Raw genomic sequence first — 20,764 nt, 5'->3', positions numbered from 1 at the left:
TATATTATCATTATCTGGATTGTCATTTGTGGGATGCCATTTTTGTCTTATTTCTTCTCCTAACTGTCCTGATAATTTTTGAAATAGTTTATCCTTTACTGACCGAGTAAAATAATTTCCACTTATACTTGCAAAATAATAATAAAACTCTTTGCATATCTATAATCTATTAAAACTAATCTTTCTAGCTGTGCTAAAGCTTCTGTCTGTTGTTCTATTGTAGCATTATTAGGGTCTTTCCCTGTTGCTAGCATATGTATTTTGTTAATAAAATTATATGGATTTGGTCCAAAGGTTTTTAATGTTCTTATTTCATCTGGATATTCTACCTTATATCTTTCCCAATTTGCTTTCATGGTTTCTCCTAAAAATGTTTCTAAATATTGATATAATTCATCAACCTCCATTTGTTCTTTAAACTGTAAACAGTCATTTATAACTTTACTTTTCCAAATATCAAGTACTGAATCTAATTTTTGGGGATCATGATATCCTATGTTTAGTATTTTACCAGATTTTTTATTATCTGCAAATGTTACTGGTTCTTCTATTGGTAATCTTTTTCCTCTAGGCTTATAATATTTAAAATCATCTTTTGGTTGTCCTAACTCTGTTGGTTCTAATTTCCATCTTGGTCTATTTCCCCATGCCATATTTGGGCTATTAGGACCATATGGTCTTGTGTTATCATATCCTCCATCATTTATTGCTTCTATATTTATAATTCTTCTATGTCAGATGCTAAACTATCATTGTCATTTATTTCTTCATTAATTAATAGTCTAGGATTTATTTCACTAATTTCACTAATTTTATCATTGATACTTTCATTTTCTTCTTCTATGGATTTTCTTATAATAAATCTATCTCCTCTGTCAATTAGTTCTTCATCTTTTGTCATTATTCCTAATTCTATTACTAAATTTTCTAGTCTAATTTTGTCTTCTTTAGTAAGTTCTATTTCATACTTTCTTTTATACAATAATGTTCCTATCAATCCATATTTATCATGTTGTTTTAATATTTTTATTTATTCTGTTGTTATTATTCTATCTTCTATTACGGCTGATGTGATATTCTGATTTTCTAGATCTCTTATTAGTCTTTCTCTTTCCTCATTATCTATAGTATCTGCTGTACTACTTTCAGCTCCTGGTCTTGTTTCATAATCTAAAAATCTCAATCTGTAATTATTATTACTATCTTGGTATATTAAACTATCCCTGGGTACAAAGACCATATTTGTTTCACTATCCTCTGTTATTTTACTTAAATTCCATTCTTGTCCTGCTAATACTGTTGGGTCTATTTCTGGTGGTTTTAATGACTTACTTCCTTTTGATCCTATTCCTTCAATAACTTTTTCTATAGATACTTTGTAATTAGTTGTAGAGTTATTTGTTATTTTTCCTATTAAACCTATGCACATCATTAAATTATCTCCTTTAAATGACTCATATTATTTTGTCATAAATTTTATTTTTATAAATTTAGGTAATTCTTTTATTCTTAATTGAAAATCTAGGGCTACATAATATAATGATTTATTATTAGATAAATCTACTTCTGTCATGGCTATTAAGGCTTGTTTTAATTGGGTTTTAGTATCCCATCTTTCATCTATTAAGCATATTAATACTTTTGTCCCAATTTTCTTCCTTGCAAATCTTTTAATTCCTATTATAAATAATCCTAAATGAAAATATCTTTTATTTGTTATTAAAAGCTGTCTAATTGATTCTTGGCTTATTACATCTATGGTTTCTACTTCCCCATCTGAGAAAGACAAAGTAACTTCTTGGTATCCTGAAAATAAACTAGTGTCTCTTGAGAATCTGTTATGAGCATATAACTGTCTTGGGTCTATCATATGGGCTTGTTGTGTGCTAAATCTAGTTATATCAGATTCTATATCTATTACTTCCTCTAATCTTATATCTTTGTTATTACTATTACTTCCACTTCCTCTTAATACTCTTCTCAATATACTATCATCGGTTGTGTTTTGGGATCTTGTATCATTTTCTTGTAATGTTCTACTTTTTCCTGAGAATGATCTGAACCTATTCATTTTAACTTATATGGTTTTGTTGAGGTTCCTTCTTCTAATATTTTTTCTGTTGGTATAAAACTTCCACTAAAAGTTTTTTTTGTTATTTTAGTACTATCTCCTGATGTTGATATCTTTAATCCACTAAGTTTTTGTCCTATATCGTCTATTCCTTTAGCAATTTCACTGTTTTTGTTTATTACTTCTAATTTCTTCAATATTTTTATTAACCCTATTATAATTATATTATTCTAGACTATTAAGATCTGATCGTGAGATGCTGCTGGTTTATACTTTGATAATCCTAAATTTTCTGTAGATAATCCTAATGAATAATCTTCTAATAGGCTTCGTAATTCTATTATCTCTTGTTCTAAGCTCATCAATAGTTTTAAATTTCTTAATCTTCTTTGCTCTTGTTGTATAATCTCAATATTTATTTATTATAAAATTTTAATAAATTTTCAAGATTTTTAATTTTATTCTCAAATTTATTATTTATTTCTAGAAATCTCTGTTTGATTCTTTTTGACAGCTCTGATAGTTCCTGTGTTATAATTTTATTTAATTCAGTATATGTTTTGTTCTTTTTTAATAATAATGTAACACCTTGGTTAATATAGTCTAAATTTTGTTGGGTTTTATAGGATGATAGATCTCTTGTATTAGGGGAATTAAAAAGATTTTTATTATAGATTTCTAATTCTTGGGTTATTCGTTATTGGTTCTGATTTATCCTTTCTATTAATGATATATTTAAATCTATTAGGCTGTTTATTAATTCTGATATATGATCTGGATTGTTACTGTGTAATCTATCTGTGTCTTATATTGAATCTGCAATCTAATTTATATCTATCTGTTGTAATTATTTCTGTTTTTTCTTTAGGAATTTCTAAACTTAAATATTCTAATCTGTCCAGTCTGTTAAGCTTCTGGGTAAGGCTAATAATGGATAATATCCTCTATGTAATCCTTTCCACTGGTTATATTTCAAAATTTGTCTTCTATATTTATTAAGTAATTCTTCTAGAGTTAGGCTGACTTTTTGTAAAATAATTCGTTTTATTTCTTCTGGCAAATTTTTTAATTCTTCTGAAGATTCTATTATAGAGGAGCAATAATACTTATATTCTACTGAAACTATACCAGATAAAGAATTCAAATCGATATATTCTATTCTAAAATAATCGTAATGATATATCCTATTATATTCACTGGTAAGATATTCTATGAAACTAAAATAATGCAGATAAACAGAAAACATAAACTTTTTATAAACTAAATAGAATTATAAATAAACACTGCTCTGATACCAAAGAAGAATTTAGGACGGAGACTGCCGGTTCAGCTGGAAGACACAAAAGGAAAATTACAAAAAGAAATCGAGAGTCGAGCACAGGGATGAAAGAATCAAAAGAGTAAATCAAAAGAGTATAGGGTTTTTGTGTAAGGTAATGATGAATAAAAAAAAATTCCATGTGAATCATTTTCAAATGACAGATAAAATATTATTAAACATACCTATATGTCTTGGGATAGAAAATGCGGTTGGCTCAAAGAGCATTTTCCCATCTAACTAAGTTGTTCTGTTTTGATTGAGTGTTCTACCTTAGGCCATCAACATTTACACTCTATTGAAATAGATTCGAGTAAAACCAGTAATATTCGATCTTGATTGGCATTTCACCCCTAGCCCCAAGTCATCCCCGTATTTTGCCACATACGTGGGTTCGGTCCTCCAAGGCCTGTTAGAGCTCTCTTCAACTTGCTCATGGCTAGATTCATCAGTTTTGGGTCAAATAGGAAGATCTAGAAGATTCCACCTCTAAAAAACTCCTACACGTAATGGCTTAAGCCGTTGTTCCCATTTCCTCATTGACCCATCATGCAAAAGGTACGCGGGTAGAAATTTCTTATTTTCCTTACTTCGTCAGTCACTTTTGGCATAAAACAGAACCATATTATAAAATGTAATGTCCTTTTTTTTACCTTTGGAACAAGGTTAAGGATTAAAAATTAGGACAAGGTTCTCAACAATTTGAAGGAGGGGAGCACACCAATGAGGGCAATGCATGGACCAGGTGAATACGGACACAACTCCATGTATCACTCTTGGGCCTAATAGGTGGTGGTGTGACACATTTTCTCAAAATGGAAACATATGTGACCCTCGCATCATACAGCCCTGTCCGAAACCAAGGCCTCCTCTTTCCTTTAACCAACTTGTCCTTGCACGAAGGTTCCTTTTCATTTATTCATTGATTCAAGGTGGGCGGAGTCTGCTTCTAAGTCCAAGCACTAATGGTAAAAGTTAGTTGTTAAAAGGGGGCAAAGATGAGAGAGGGTATCAAGAGAAGAGAGAAAGGGCTACTAGCACATAGAACCATTTCTCTCTAAAATTTTATGTGCTTATATTTATTTTAAGAAATGTTTGGGCATGCCACCAGAGTGTCCAATGTGTGTCATTCTCTTTTCTCCCTTTTGAGAAAGACTCCCTCACCAATCTATGTCCAGCCATATGATGTGTATACCACTAACTTATTGAAAATCAGCGGCATGCCCAACCCTCTTTCATTTATTTTACATTCAAAAAAAACTTATTCTGAAAGTACTTACCTTCTCAAAAAAAAAACTCGACTTGACTAGACCCTACTACAACCAGCTGAGACACTTAAAGGTTGGACTAAGCAAAAATTTCAAATGATCATTTTCATTTAAGTATGTCTATGAAGAAATTAGATTGGTCTAAAAATCTTATTAGGCGACCCTCGTTTCGAAGAATATATAATAATTTAGAATTATAACATATAATTAGGTAATGAAGTAAGAACACGTTACTAAATTTAAGCCCTAGCCTTTATCTTGACCATGTGATATCTAAAGATCTCCAACAAAAAGGTGTGTTGGAATCTTGCCTACCGGGGGAAAAAATTAATAAGACAACACTTTGTCATTCTTCAAATAAAAGGTAGAGATAGTCTTTTTACGTGAGAGAAAAGAGATAGACATAGGATTGTTTAAGTATGCCACGCTTTTGGATAAAATTATTTATTTTAAAGCGTGATAGGAAAATTTTCCTTTGTATAGGATACTTTGTCAATATTAAATTTCTTTTACTTTTTAAATTAAAGGAATTTTATTTTAAAGTAAATTTATATAATAGGATACTTTGTCAATATTAAAATTATTTTAATTTTTAAATTAAAATTATTTGATTGTAAAGAAAATTTTAATAATAAAATTTGATATACTTTAAAGGCTAGCTAGTACTGATCATGTGAGGTAATAATTACAAATTTTTCACTTTAATATTGATTTAATTTCACTTTCTTTCCCTTCCCTTTATTCAGGAGTCAAGGAAAATTGAACCTTTCATGCATCACTTAGATTCTGATGACATGTGCAGATATTTTTAGTCTTACCAGATTTATATAAATTGACCCATTTTTTTCTAGTAAATAATTGACCCAAGTTTATCAAGCCCAAAATGAAACCGACGCCCCACTCCTCATCCTAAGGATGTGAATTTGAAATTGAAATCATTTACCAAAATCAAACCATATTGTTTACATCGAAATCATGAAACCGTTTATTAAATGGTTTGATTTTAGTTTTAAAATTGAAACCGTGATTTGATTTTGGTTTTTAAAGATTAAACCATTTAAATAAATCTATTAACATATACATAATAAGTTATAGTCATTCAATATTAAATCTAGATACATGTCAATAAAAAAATTGAAGTTTATATTAAAGAACTCTTAAAAAAAAGCATATATCAAGAAATAATTCAATTCAATATTACAATTTACATCCATTTCATTAAATATTTTAAAGATAAAGAAGGTGTTTGGATAAAAAATTAGGAAACATAAAAAAACCGTTTACATTGAAACCATTTATAAAGAGTTTCGATCTTAATATAGGAAACCGTTTATTAAATGATTCATTTTGATTTTATTTAAAAAATCTTGCATCGAACCAAATCGAACCATCTACACCATAACCAAACCAATTAACACCCTTAACCCCACAAGCAAAAGGAAAAAAATAACTTGGCCCAAGTATATATAACTATCAAGAGAAATTGCTTGGTACTTCTCGTGAGTCCATAAACGTAGGCCCATTGGGCCAGTCCAGCCCAAACGAATGAGACCTTGTGTTCTTTTACCATAGAGGTGGCCTATGGTGTAGAAGTGCAGGGGCTTAGCCACCGGCAATGGCACCTTACAGGATGGACCCATCGGATCTAGAAAAGCTGAGGGCGATGAGGCAAAGACTACTTGTCTCCACCACCTTATACTCTTTAAATGATCTCTTCGGAGCTTCCCTACGATTTCTTGTTTCCCAATCTCTCTGTTAAGAATATTTCATAGAATTAAAAAGTTTAAGATCATGGTTTAAAGTCTGATGTTTCATACAGAAACATTTGAAGTTTATATGTTATGAGTAAATCTCTTACTCCATGAGTTCGTGTAGTTAGATGAAACTCTTGAAATGGTACAATAAGGGAAGCTAGCAGAGGGAATAATGATACACATTAACGGTGAAGAGACACTTTCACCTAGCTCGGTTCATAGTTACTTGAGCAAGTGTCATGTGTTCAGATAAAGATTCAATGCTTTGAAAAGAGGCACCGCAAATGAGGATTGAAAAGTGAAGCGTCAAGAATCGTTGGATCTTCGTTTGGACACGTGACGTTCGTCTAAGTAACTATGAACAAGACCTAAGCATGGGTGCTCAGGAGAGGAACCGAATCCTTGTGGGATGCTCATTACGCCTGGTCTAGCACAGGAGAGAATTTGGATCCCTAGAGAAGGCATCGCATAGATCATATAGGCTACGTTTGGTTGTAAAGGGAATTAAATGGAAAGCAAGTGAATTTTTCACACTTAAAAAAGAAATATATGTAATCATTACCCATGTGACTTTAATATTAACTTCAAATCATTCTATATTTAGTTATAAAATTTCACCTTACTTTGCATCCAAAACCCTTTGTTCTTACATGTAAAATATATCATTACTAAATATGGGTAATAAAATTTAGTAGTTTATACAATCATATGCAATAATGATTATAAATATTTTCTTTTAAAGTATAAAAATTTCACTTTCCTTTCCTTTAAATTTCCTTTGCAACCAAATAGAGTTTAAAGGAAGAGATGTAAATTTCTTAACACCAATTAAAACAATGGGACCAAACCAATAGATGGATGAGACTTCTTATTCATCTTACACTAAGTCTTACCGAAATAGAGCACTCTATGCAAGTTTTTTTATCTACATTATCCTAATATATTTAACTTTGGTTGTTTAAGAACATAACATCGGTTGTCCCATTAAATGTGTGACTTTGAAAATCTAAAGAGAAAAAGAGGTAAACAAGACTAATAACCGTCATAGACAAAAGAGTTAGCATTCTTACAAGCCAAACACTTTTCACTTATATTAATTAGTTTATTTATATTCTCTATGTTGTTTTGAATAATTAATTTATCATTCTACATATCTATCAACAAGGAGATGGGCAAGCTGAGGACCCTTTGAACTTAGGACTCAGAGCTCATCACAACTCTAGACTCCCACAAAACCAATCTTAATTTAAGTTGCATTGGATTTTGTCTATACATGGCTTTATCAAATTAAAAGTACATTTTTAATGGATTAGTTAATCTGCTTTCTGAAATTAGCTAGGATAATAAAGGGAGTGTATATGTTTCTAGTGGGTAGTGATGGAACAAAATAAGTAACCTCTTTATATGGTGGTGGTAGATAACCTAAAGCTTGATACGCCACCATTGAAATTCAAACCCTAGTGCACCAAGCAATCTCTTTGTCATAATAGCACCAACCCATCCATTTTAGATTAGATATTCATGAGGAAAAGGGAAAGGAAAAGGGACAGTAAAAGAAGAAGAAGCTGAAGGTATAAACCCATCATAGGAAACCAACCTCATCATCACTCAAACGTCCAAAGCAGAGATTGAAAAAGCATTTTGAAATGTATATACTGCCCCGATTATGATGGGTGACAGTTTCCAAATTTTGGTTGAACCATCTAATAAATGTAATAAATGTGACAAGGTTTTTAGAGCTAAGCCGACCCGACCGGGTGGGGAATTCAACCAATGGAGAGCCAAGAACACGAATAGTTAATAAAAGGTGAAGAGGAGAGAGCGTGTTTAGAGAAACGAGATAGAGAGCATTAGCTAGCATACATAGCTTAGACCATTCTTTTACTAGATAGGATTCCTCTCCATAGAGCTAGGGACCAAAGAGTGATCCTAGGGCTAAGGTGACCTAGGAATGTGTGCCCATGTCCTTCCAGCCCTAGGATCACTCTCTGGTCATTGGGTTCTATGGAGAGGAACCGGATCCTCTTTTACTTAGACTCAATCTCAACACAATCGCTAAACTTGCTAACTCGACCATCTTATCAAACGAGGAACATAAACAATCCTCATCTTAGGTTCCACCAACATGACTTTTGACACAGGCTAATCCACCCTTGTTCAATTGTATTTTGATTTTTTAAAATTTATTACATTTATTGGGGGGCTGGGAACGCTACCTAGTCTTGTGATCATTGCTCTAGGAGACCAATCAGAGGAGACACACAAATATCCATCTAGGGGGATAGGGTGGTCTTTTCCCCTTGTATTTGGGTGTAGGATGTGCAACCAGATAGGGATCTTCTTTCCCTAATTAAGCATGGCAGAAGGTTTTATGGGTGGTTACTTCTATACTTTTCTATTGATAGAATACTTATCATGATGCGGTAAGTTTGATTCTTGGGCATATATAGAATGGTTTTGATCAGCCCTAATGTCAAATTTAAGCCAAAAATTCAATCACTAATTGTCCTTTATGTAATCTCATGCCCTTTTTCATAACTTAGTCTTGATGGTTTACTTTTTGCCACATGACTGACTTTATTTGGGCTGAAATTTGATGTATGAACCAATGGGGTTGGTAGCCTAGTAATCTTGATGGTTTACTTTTTGCCACATGACTAACTTTATTTGGGCTGAAATTTGATGTATGAACCAATGGGGTTGGTAGCCTAGTGGTGAAAATGCTCTCAATCCATCACTGTTGGAGTCGGTTGGTTGTGGGTTCGAGTCTTGACATACCCACTATCGCCCCTTGGTTCTGTGGAAGCTAATACCTATGGTATTCCAAAATAATTGTTCACTTTTCCATAACTCGATTTTGAAAGCTATGTTTCTATTACCTATTAAACTCAAATATGAAGTTGAAACTTGACATATGAGTGGGAACCTATGAATCTACTTGTGCATAAATTTTGGTCTTATGTGAATCTATCATATTGTAGTTGTTGACATTTAAAATACACATTTAAGAAAAATTCTTATCACAAGCATGTAATAACCGAACTCCCAACCTTTTAATATTCAAGTAGTTTTGTTTCCAACATTTTTATTGTAGGCTTGTAGTCCGCGTGGACCAAATGTTGTTTTTTTTCCTTTCTAAATTAGCAAATGAAATGGAATCTGAATTTCTCTCTTGTTCTAAGTTTATTATGAAATCCAAATTCCTTAACATTTAACATTCAAAATGTTTTATTTTTATTGTCGGCTTGCTTGTACTCCGCGTGGGCCAAATGTTGTTTTTTATCTAAATTAGCAATTGAAAATGAATCTGACCTTTTTCTTGTTCTAAGTTTATTTTGAAATCCAAATTTAGTATGAAATTTTTTTTTTTTTTGGTAGAAAATTTAGTATGAATTTGACTAAACATAAGAACGTGACATGAAATTCAGTAGTTAATAATAAATATGAACTAATGGTTCCTGTTAACCCCTTGTGGGTCCCTTGTCTGAATCTTGTCTGGATCCCTTAATTGACTCATATGTGAGTCTTCCAAGAAAAAATCCCCTCTGCAAAGTTAGGGGCTAGGCCTCCTGAATTATGATCACCGTCCTGCCGCTCTGCCCATAAAGGAAGGGATGATCTAAAGTCAATACAAAGGCTGATCTTCACAGTTACATAATTAATCTCTTGGCATATATTGGACCAAAAATACCCATATCAGGTCATAACAGGGGATGCTAGTGATCCATTTACTGTGGGAGTGGGACCCACTCCGCAATCTCCATCATCTTAGCTGACATTGGAAAAGATCAGAAAGAGAAGCCATAAAGTCCATATATCCATATATCCTTTGAAAAATATCTGACATAAGACTTTTTCTTCCCTTATTGCGGATTAAACAAAGTGGGAAAGAGGATAGCCAGGCCATTCACATGTGTTGAAGCTTTCCTCTTTGGACAATAATTAAAACTTTGGAATTAGAGAAGCCATGACAAACCTTCCTAATCCTAGCTAGCCTCTTCTTTTTAAGTCATACCCCACTAGGCCACTAAACCCCCCCCCCCCCTCACCCAACATATAAAGGGTACTGTCCAAGAAATCCTAATATTTTTTTTTTCCTAATCTTAAACTCTCAAATGAATGGAAAGGTTGCCAAGTTCATTAATTGCTGACTTATTGTTTCTCATGTTATAATAATCTAAAGGGCATCCTCAATTTTAACTTCCTATTTAGGTTATTCTACTCAATGTTAAAGCAAGTTGGTTGATGAAAACAATAATATATGAAATCTTAGGGATATAAGTGTATATTTTACCTCACTTTAGATAGTGTTATTTTTTTTTTCTAAGTCTACAAGAGAAAGTGCTTAAAGTAAATCAAGAACCAGTATAATGACGGGACCCACTCATTGGTACCACATCTTCTCTCCTATAAAATCCTAAAGATTATTCTCTCCTTGCCACCTCACAACATCTTGAAGATGCTATGCAGAGATTCCTTTCTGATTTAATCAATATTGCAAGATATTAGTTAATATTGCAAGAAATGAATAAAATTTGTTAATTTTGAAAACAAATTCTCTATTTTCTCACACAATATCTCAGAGAATGAAGATTTTTACTAAGATTTAATTTAATTTAATTTTATTTCTTTTCTTAAAGAAGACTTGTAGAAGGAATGAGGCAAGACAAAAGCCTTATAAAAGGCCCTTCTTTCCCCTTCCTATTTATTATTATTCCCCTTAGTTTATTTTATAGTTTATGCTTAGTTTTCTTCTTCTCTCTCTCTCTCTTTAGATTTAGTTATTATTTATTTTTACTTTAATCACTTTTGTAATAGTTTTTTTATGTTAATTAATGCAAGCACTCTTTTATTCTTATTCAGCCTTTTATGTTTATGATTTATGCAATTGAGTTGTAATTTTTAAAGTTTTAGGTGACAAGATCACGAGCCGTGCAGCATTTTTTTTTCAAGTTCAGTTTTTTTTTTTTTTTTCAAGATTTGTTTTCTCTAGTATTAGAAATTTTAAATTTTGTTTATTCCAGATATGGTTTTAGTACTGGTAGTATCTCAAATCACCAAAGCTTTAAAGTTCAAGCATTGATTCAAGTAAGTAGACTCCTTCAGTAATCTTCTCTCCCTCCTCTCATTCTCTCTTCTAACTACCTTTTATTTCTTAATTTATGATTTTAATTTCAGTCGTTACATTATTGCTATCCCTTTCCCCCAAGGTTCATGGTTAGTGTATATGTTGGCTTTGGCCCTCCTAGCCATAGAACCATCAATTTATTGTTTTTATTTTAATTGTTTCCTTTTTTTAAAAGCCAAGTAGAGTAACCCTTGTAAGAGTGACTCTCTGGTCAAGTAGAAAAACTCATATTATGATGCATCCATCGGACTAAGTAGAGAAACCTACTTATGAGTCTATCTTTAGCTTTATCCCATTTATTTTACTTTATTTTTATTTCAACATTTTTTTTCTTTTATTATTATTTTTTAATTGCGTGGGTTGTTTATTTTCAGTTATTTATTTTATTTTAATTGCGTGGCTTGCGTCTTTAAATTATTAGATGACGAATGGTTATGATGTTATTTTAGATACATATATTTAGGACGGTAGTTAGAATTAGATCATAACCATTAATAGGTTCACTTTCGTATTATTAAAAGAAAAAAAATAAAGTGGCTACTCTCCCTGAGTTCGACCCGTAGTTACACTGATCTGTACGCTTATGGTTACATTTAAAATCTCAAACATTGGTGATTAGATATCAATAATTAGTACAACTTCTTTTGGAATCACAACTTGTAAAGATTTTTGCCCATATGTAATGCAAAATGTGAATATTTAATAAGTTTACTAAAATGTATTGCATAGGAAAGGAAAAACATAATCAATTCCATACGTTAGTATGATTATTTTTAAAGAAAAAAGATTAATAAGAATAACATGAATGTTTTGAACTAGAAAACAAAGTTAATATGATTAAGAATGTGATTACCATTCTTTGATTGAAAGTAAAAAAAGGTTCATCCATCCAATTTTCAATGGTCAATATCATTTTTAGGTTATCAAAAAGGTATTTTAAGAAATATACTAAAACTTTATAATAACTTGTGAGCCCTAAATGATGTAGTGGAACTTTCCACGCTTTCTCCAAGGAATAAAGTCATACTATATTTCTTCTTTCAAAAGGCCATTAACGACTCCAGATCGCACACATCAGATTGTAGGTGGTGAAGTTGGTCAGACGTGATGGAGAAAAGGACATAAGGGTTGTTCATTCATTACAAACAATGAATATTTCCATGCAACTTTGTCAATGCCCTTTCACTTTAAGTTTGCAATACAATTTCTAATTCTCGTTATAGTTTTGTAATTCTTTTTTTTTTCTCTCTTTATGTCAATTATGTCATCGGGCCATATTACTAGAGAGAGAGAGAGAGAAGAAAAAAAAAAAAAAAGGAATGAAAAGGCATTTAGCTCATATTGCGATGTGAATAAAATGATTTAGACATCTTCTCTTTAATGATTAACTTTTAATATTGATAAATTTTATTGAATCTTAATATATCTATTATTATATATTAATTATTAATTCATGTATGCCTCCTATAGTTGATCTATGTGTTGGCACGATAGCCAAGTGATCAGGTAGCGACCCAGTCCTTTGTTATTTTTTATTTTAGATTTTCATTTTTTTATATATTTTTATTTATAATTACAATAACATTATAAAAAACACAATAATAAATATAAAAAAAATACACATGCGAGTCACGCTGTCAATGAATGGAATCAAAGGGGTTTCATACCTAGGCAATATGTTAAGTAGTGTACTAATACAATTATTGTCATCAATCCACTATGGAAATAAATGGAAACGAAAATAGAAATTTCATTTATTAAGGAGTTACATAAAAAGAAAAAAATCTCCAATAATTAATTTGCAACTGTTTTTTCTAATTTTTGCATTAATATTTCTTAATCCCCAAGAAATTGAATTCTGTCAAGGTTTGAGGAAGCAAAATTGGCAAGTCATAAAACAAATTCTCTAAAAAATAAAAGTAAAATTGTGTTTATTATGATCTTCTCTACGAAAACCTTGTGCTGACGTGTTTTCTATGGCATGATTGAGTCAAACGTGCCAAGTACTCATGATGACTACCTAATGTCTATCAAAATTTTCTTGATCAATAGACTATTGATATTGAAAATTTGAAATATATGTGCATTAGAAAAAGAATGTTGAGACCATAGAAACCACATAATTATCACAGTAATAGACAAGGTTGACAGAAGCAATTGCATACTTTTCAATATCATATTTTATTGATCATTTTATTGGAGATTTAGAAATTATTAAAAAAAAAAAAAAGATTATTGGCTTTACTCACTAGGCCACTGTCTGTTGTTTTTTGGTAGAAACTAGGCCACTCTCTCGATCTCGAAACTCGAGTTTCACTGTTCTTTGAATTTTTCCATTTGTTACCCTCTCTGTGTTTTTTTTTTTTTTTTCTCATCTTCACTGATTTCTGTACTTTGTAGTTTGGATCATGAATTTCTTCTAATCTGTGAGACAAACATTTCAATTAGTTTGCAGAATCGCTTCAAGTAATTGAAAGTGGTCTGCAACATTTTTCCGTTTTGGGCTGTAAAAGACGCCGGCGGTGTGTTGGAAGTTGAAATGCTGAGGAACCAGCGATTATTTCGGGAGTGGGAACCGATCGGGGAATCGCTGGTGGTTTGATGGAAGGGGTGTTGAGGGGGTTCTTCACTTGTGCATCATTTGATGGAGGTGAAGTTCTTGAGGCGATGTTTGGCGACATCGCAATCGAGATATCGGATTTCTCTTCTGTTTGCAGCGGTTCTTTTTGAGGTTGGTTTTGCTGCTCTGTTCGTACTCCTACCGTCATGAATTTTGGAGTTTCACTGGTGGTTGCTGTTAGAAATGGAGATTTAGAATAGTTTTTTCATAGCTTGAAGGTTTGCCACAACCAAAATTTTTTTTTTCTTTGCAGAGCTGTAGGGGTTTTACCGTACTCCTGATTTTGCAGTTTTAGGTTTAATATTTGAAGGGTTTCTATTTTTGTTTTAGTTTTTGGATATGTACAACTTCTCGGTCTCCGCTTACTGAGGACTGAGACTTTCTTTAGTGTTTAGATTGTGATGTCAGAACTGAGGAAAGTTGTTCGTTTATTCAGGAGTTTCTTATTTACTGGAGGATTTGGGATATTTGCTGTGTACGGTGATGCTTCTGAGTTTCGGGGGCTTAGAGGCTCTTTCCCGGTGATAGTTCAGATAATGCTTACAAGGCTTTTCTGCACAAAATTCCTGTGTTTTTTTTTTTTCATAATTTTTTTTCAAAATTGTATCTTGTGTCTGTGGTACAACAGTTTGATTTAGACGACAAATGAAACCAAAAATTTGTTGTTTTGGACGGTGTTTCTTGTTTACATATCAAATGTCAGCGGAATTATGGGTTGCTTAAGAGTTCAAATTTAGTTGCGGGGAGGGTCCAAAGTTTCAAACCAATCAAGGGCTTGGTATGTCTAAGAATCAATATTTATTAGTGTATAATTTTGTATTTCAATCGATTAGTGCTGGGTCTACCGTGGGATAATTTGTAATTACTATACTTAATGATTTTATGTGATTTCTAGGTAGCAGTCGCATAGAAAGGAAATTGTAATTACATTTAGTGTGTACCTTGGTTTTACTAGTTCAGAGAGAGTTATCCCCTTCACTTTCTGCCTTTTCCTTTTTTTTTTTCTTATCTGTTCCGGTGGTGTAAGGGGTTTGTGTGTTGAGAGCAGCCCCAACCCCCCCCCCCCCCAAAAGGAAGGAAATGAAAAACTCATTATTTTAATTATTGTGTTTGTCCTCTTGCAATTCAGATAGTGTTGGTTCTGGTGTGGATCGAAGGTGCCAATGCTAAATCCCAAGGAAATCAGCTGCAATGGCAAGGCCTTGAAAGGGTTAGTAAGGAAGTTCTCTCACATTCATGCATTCATGATCAGCTACTTGAACAGAGGAGGCGACCCGGTCGCAAGGAGTACTCAGTCACTCCACAAGTTTATGAGGTGCCTGGTCACTCGAGACATCTTCACCGTATGGGAAGGGCATTGCTTGGAGTATCACAATCATTAGAGCTACAAATGGATGAAAGGCAGCCAATTAGAATATATTTGAACTATGATGCTGTGGGTCACTCAACTGATAGAGATTGTCAAAGTGTTGGGGGAATTGTAAAGGTGGGTGATGTATTTACCAATATGTAATTTTGCTGCTGGTATATGGCTATAGAGTTGTGCTTATGTTGGTTTTTCTTTTTATATGTTCTTTTTTATGTCCTCCTTCCAGGTTGGGGAGCCACCTGTGACTTCTGTTCCTGGAACTCCTGCTTGCAATCCTCATGGAGATCCTCCAATTTCTGGTGACTGTTGGTATAACTGCACCTTAGAAGATATTTCTGGAGAGGATAAGAGGCGTCGTCTTCGTAAGGTCTGATTCTTCGTTCTGTTGCATTTGCTGGATTTAATTCTTCTAGTCCATTCAGATATAGTTTCCTTTAGCTTATTTTTTTCATGGTTGGGTGGGATAATCCTCAAATTTATGACTACTTAACTTGAAATGTGTCTTATCTCAATTTTGATTAGTAATTGATGTAGGGGGTTCCTAGGTGACTAGGTTTCCTACAAGGTTAACTAGCCAAGTAGGGTAGACTCAAGGGGTTTGAGTTGGACAGGGTAAGGGAAGCTCAGCAAACAAGATTGACATGCAAGTAAAGTGAGATTGATGAATAATGTAGCAATGAACAATAATCGTCTAAGCATAAAAGCACATAAACTCACTCAAGTTTCAGGTGAGAATATGGGGTAGGGAACATGGCAGCAACTATGTGTTAAGTTTAGCATGAGTCTATCAAGACATTAAGCAAACTAAGTAAACCAAACAATGCCCAAAATCAACCAACTAATGAAAGGTAAAACATCAAAAGTTTCTTTTGGGAAAACAATAAGTATTGGCTTAAAAAAAAAGAAAAGGTAGATGTTCAGATTTCATGGGGACTAATGGAGGTAATGGGAGGCCAATGAATGTAGAACAGGGGGGTTCTTTACTTCCTTGTTGTCTGAAGTCTGAGGAGAAAAGAAGAAGCCGAAGTCGTCCAAAACAGAGATGCATTCCACCTTATTTGATGAAGAAAAAAATTCCAGCTTGATGATGAAGTGTACAACAGCAGTCCGATGGAGCTTATACGATTGAGATTGCCTTCAATCTGTTGTGACTAATGGCTGCAGCAGTATAGCAGTACCGAGAGGGACAGAGAGTGAAAAGGGAGAGGTGAGATGAGAGAACAGCGAGAAAGAGAAGAGGGGCGAGAGTGAGAGGTGAGAAAAGGGAGAGGGCAGAGAGAGAAATGGGGGGGGGGTTGGGGAGTTCTTTTTCTTTCAATATTCTTCATTCATTAATTAGAAACTTGGCCAATGGCCTTACATAAATAAGAGACTAATTACTAAAAAGAAAAGATTATTCTAGGAATGCTATTTCATAAACAAAGAAACTTTCAAAAAAGAAATCAATAGGATAATTACTTAGTTTCCTAATTAACTTAAAGACTCAAATAAACAAAATCCTAGGAAATAAAACTACTAAATTATCAGATTTGGTGGGGGCCACACAATCTTGGCAAAATTTGGAAGGAGAGGACTCGATCCAGCCTGGATCGAGCCTTCCTTTCTTCTTCTTCCTTCTTCTAATCCTCCAACCACAAAGAAGGTTGGGTCTTCTTCTTTCTTCTGCTGTACGTCTTGATGTCCCCGTCAACTCTCCCCGGCTTGGAAGAATTCACCTCCCGTGAATTAAAGCTCATGTAATATTCAAGTTGGTCTGGGTTGAGTTGTTAGGCTTCTTGCATTGTGGTGTTGTCAATTTTCGGACGTCCATGCCACTTGACCAAGAACTCTCTAGAACCTCCAGTGTGTGTGGATACAATCCTCTCATCAAGGATTTCTTCAACTTCTTCAGTTCTCCTCGTGACCTTAGGTACAGGTGATAAGGAAGTTGGGGGAAGTGGTTGGGTTGGTTTAATAGTATCATCAAGGGTGAAAGGGAAGTCCTCAAGGTCATCAGGGTAAAAGGGGGTAATGGTAGAGGCACCATGGTATGGGACATGATCTTCCACATTGAAAATGTTACTGATTTCTATACTAGTTGGTAGATCAAGGACATAAGCATTGGCATCGATCCTCTTAAGTACCTTGAAAGGACCTGTGCTACGAGCATGTAGTTTGCTCACTTTTCCCCTAACAAAATGTTGCGGTTTAATTCTAACCATCATCATATCGCCCTCTTGAAACTCTTGTAGCCTTCTGTGCACATCTGCCTTTGACTTATATTGATTATTGCTCAGTGCTATCTGTCTTCTTATATCTGCATGCAAATCATGTATATGCTGAGCAAAAGACTCGACTGACTGGAGGTCTTAGAACTAGACATGACTGGGATAAGGTCTATGGGTGCCCGGGGTTGGTATCCTGAACAAATCTCAAAGGGGGACAGACCAATGGTACGGTTCTTAAAACTATTATATACAAACTCAGCCTGGCTAAGTACTCGATCCCAACTGGTAAGGTGTTCTATGAGGCAACGTAACAAATTCCCTAAGCTCCTATTGACAACTTCCGTCTGGCCATCGGTCTGAGGGTGGAAAGTGGAGAAACAGAGCTTTGTGCCCATCATCCACCATAGGGTCCTCCAAAAATGACTGGTGAATTTAACATCCCTATCGGACACTATGGTGAGGGGCAACCCATAGTACTTGACAACCTCATTAAAGAAAAGTCTGGCTACTATGGATGCATCAGCGGTTTTAGAGCATGGGATGAAATGGGCCATCTTCGATAAGCGGTCCACAATCACATAAACAGAATCATGGCCTCTCGAAGTTTTTGGTAGACCAAGCACGAAGTCCATGCTAAGGTCCTGGCAAGGGGAATGGGGAATGGGGAACGGGTAGGGGAGTGTACAAACCCATGTTTTGCTTTTGTTGTTTGGCAGTCTGGCATGTCCTACACTGACTCACAACTCTAGCAACATCCCTCTTCAGTCCTAGCCAAAAGAATCGGTCTTCAACGAGGGCAATGGTCTTATCTCAACTGAAATGGCCAGCGACTCCCCCAGCATACAATTCCCAGATTAGAAAATCTCGGATTGAAGTCCTGGGAATGCAAAACTTGCTTCCTTTAAAAAGGAAGCCCTCCCTATGTAGGTAGCTCGAGTGGTTGACCGGGTTGCCTTCACTTAAGGAAGTGAACGGCTCACTAAAATCAGGACAGGTGGGGTATTGGTCCTTGACTCGCTCGAACCCTACAACCTCCACTCATTGCCTGGAGTAGCACATTAGTCCGACTCCTAGCATTGGTGCGACTGAGGAACATGTTCACCCGGCTCAGTGCATCTGCAACAGTATTCTCAACACCAGATCTGTGCTTGAGTACAAAAGTGTACTCTTGGAGAAACTCAACCCACTTAGCATGTCTCTGGTTAAGTTTCTTTTGAGCACTCAAGTATCTCAGAGCTTGGTGGTCAGAGAATAGCACGAATTCTTATGGTAAAAGGTAATGTCGCCAATAGCGCAGTGATTGGACAACCGCATAGAATTCCTTGTCGTATGTGGAATATCATTGCCTAGCTTCATTAAGCTTTTCATTAAAATAGGCAACAGGGTGGCCCTCTTGTCCTAGGACACCACCTATCCCAATACCAGATGCATCGCAATTCACTTCGAAGACCTTAGAGAAATCTGGGAGGTGCAAGACTGGAGCTTTAGTCATAAGCTTCTTAATCTCATTAAAGGCCTTCGTAGTGCTCTTAGTCCATTAAAACTCCTTCTTTTTCATGCAGTCGGTGATAGGAGACATAATGGAACTAAACCAGTAGATGTACCTCCTGTAGAAAGTGGCTAAGCCATGAAAGCTTCTTACCTCATGGACATTAGTTGGCTCAGGCCACTCTACAATCGCTCACTTTCTTAGGGTCAGCAGATACTCCCTAAGTTGACACAACAAATCCTAGAACGATGACTTGATCACTCATGAAGGTGCACTTCTTGAGGTTGACATAGAGTTTCTCTTGTAAGAGCACATGAAAAACTTTTTGTAAGTGATCCAAGTGGGAAGACGTGGACTTACTATAGATGAGGATGTCATCAAAGTAAACAACTAGGAACTTGCCAATGAATGGTTGAAGCATTTGATTCATTATCCTCATGAAGGTGCTAGGTGCATTTGACAAGCCAAAAGGCATGACTAACCACTCAAAGAGGCCATCCTTCGTCTTGAAGGCTGTTTTCCACTCATCTCCAGGCCTAACCCTAATCTGGTGGTACCCGCTCTTGAGATCAATCTTCGAAAAGATCGAAGAGTTGCCCATCATATCCAACATGTCATCAAGCCTAGGGATAGGGAACCTATACTTGATGGTGATCTTATTGATGGCCCTACTATCAACACACATACGTCAGGTGCCATCTTTCTTTGGCGTGAGCAAGGCTGGTACAATACACGGGCTAAGGCTTTCCCTAATGAATCCCTTCTGTAGCTGTTCATCCACTTGCCGTTTGAGTTCAGCGTGTTCTTTGGGATTCATTCGGTAATGGGGTAAGTTCGGGAGAGAGGATCCTGGAGCTAAGCCAATAACGTGCTGGATGTCACGCATAGGCGGTAACTCATCAGGTAGTTCCTCAGGGAATAACCTCTCAAATTTCCTCAACAAGGGTCACACTTCTCTAGGAGCCTCAGCGAATAAGCGTGACCTATCAGTATTACTCTCTTCGGCAACTAGAGCATAAATCACCCCTGACTCATGACACTCTCCTTCAAATTGTTGTTGATTTAAAATGTTGAGTGTTTTGGTGGGGGGTGTGTTTGGATGTACTTCCCTTGTGTTCTGGAACCCTAACTTCCCTAGGGGCACTGGGGGGTCAGTCTAATCTTCTTCCCTTTGAACTCAAAGACATAGGTGTTAGACTTCTCGTAATTGGTGACATCTCGATCATATACCCAGGGTCTACCTAGGATGATGTGGGCAACATCCATGTTTAGGACATCACATTACACTCGATCCTCATATCCTGAAAAATGTAGGGGAACTAAACACCTCAGATTAACGGGAATGGTGGACTGATTAACCTAGGCAACCTTGTAAGGCTTGGGGTGGGGTTCAGGTTTGAGGCCCATTCGAGCAACAACGCTCTTGGCAACCACATTCATGCAACTCCCACTGTCTATGGCGACACGGCAGTTCTTGCCCTGATGACATGTGTAAGTGATGAAAATATTAGTTCGTCGTCAATCATCGCTACTCCTAAGT

At 35.1% G+C, this 20,764-nt stretch overlaps 1 protein-coding gene across 1 annotated transcript in view; it reads left to right on the top strand.

Annotated features, from left to right (window-relative positions):
• Positions 1-13,664: 13,664 nt before the first annotated feature.
• The window catches only part of LOC122078654 (leishmanolysin-like peptidase), a 16,258-nt gene continuing 9,158 nt past the window's right edge, over positions 13,665-20,764 (top strand). Inside the window, exons 1-4 of the mRNA XM_042644741.1 lie at positions 13,665-13,682; positions 13,988-14,270; positions 15,289-15,645; positions 15,755-15,895. Of these exons, the coding sequence (XP_042500675.1) occupies positions 14,184-14,270; positions 15,289-15,645; positions 15,755-15,895 (585 nt within the window). The 5' untranslated portion in view covers positions 13,665-13,682; positions 13,988-14,183. The remainder of the gene's footprint in view (positions 13,683-13,987; positions 14,271-15,288; positions 15,646-15,754; positions 15,896-20,764) is intronic.

The sequence above is a fragment of the Macadamia integrifolia genome, chromosome 1, assembly GCF_013358625.1.
Source record: "Macadamia integrifolia cultivar HAES 741 chromosome 1, SCU_Mint_v3, whole genome shotgun sequence".
Taxonomy (NCBI): domain Eukaryota; kingdom Viridiplantae; phylum Streptophyta; class Magnoliopsida; order Proteales; family Proteaceae; genus Macadamia; species Macadamia integrifolia.
Note: the sequence above shows the minus strand (reverse complement) of the source record. Positions and strands in the feature narration are given on the sequence as shown.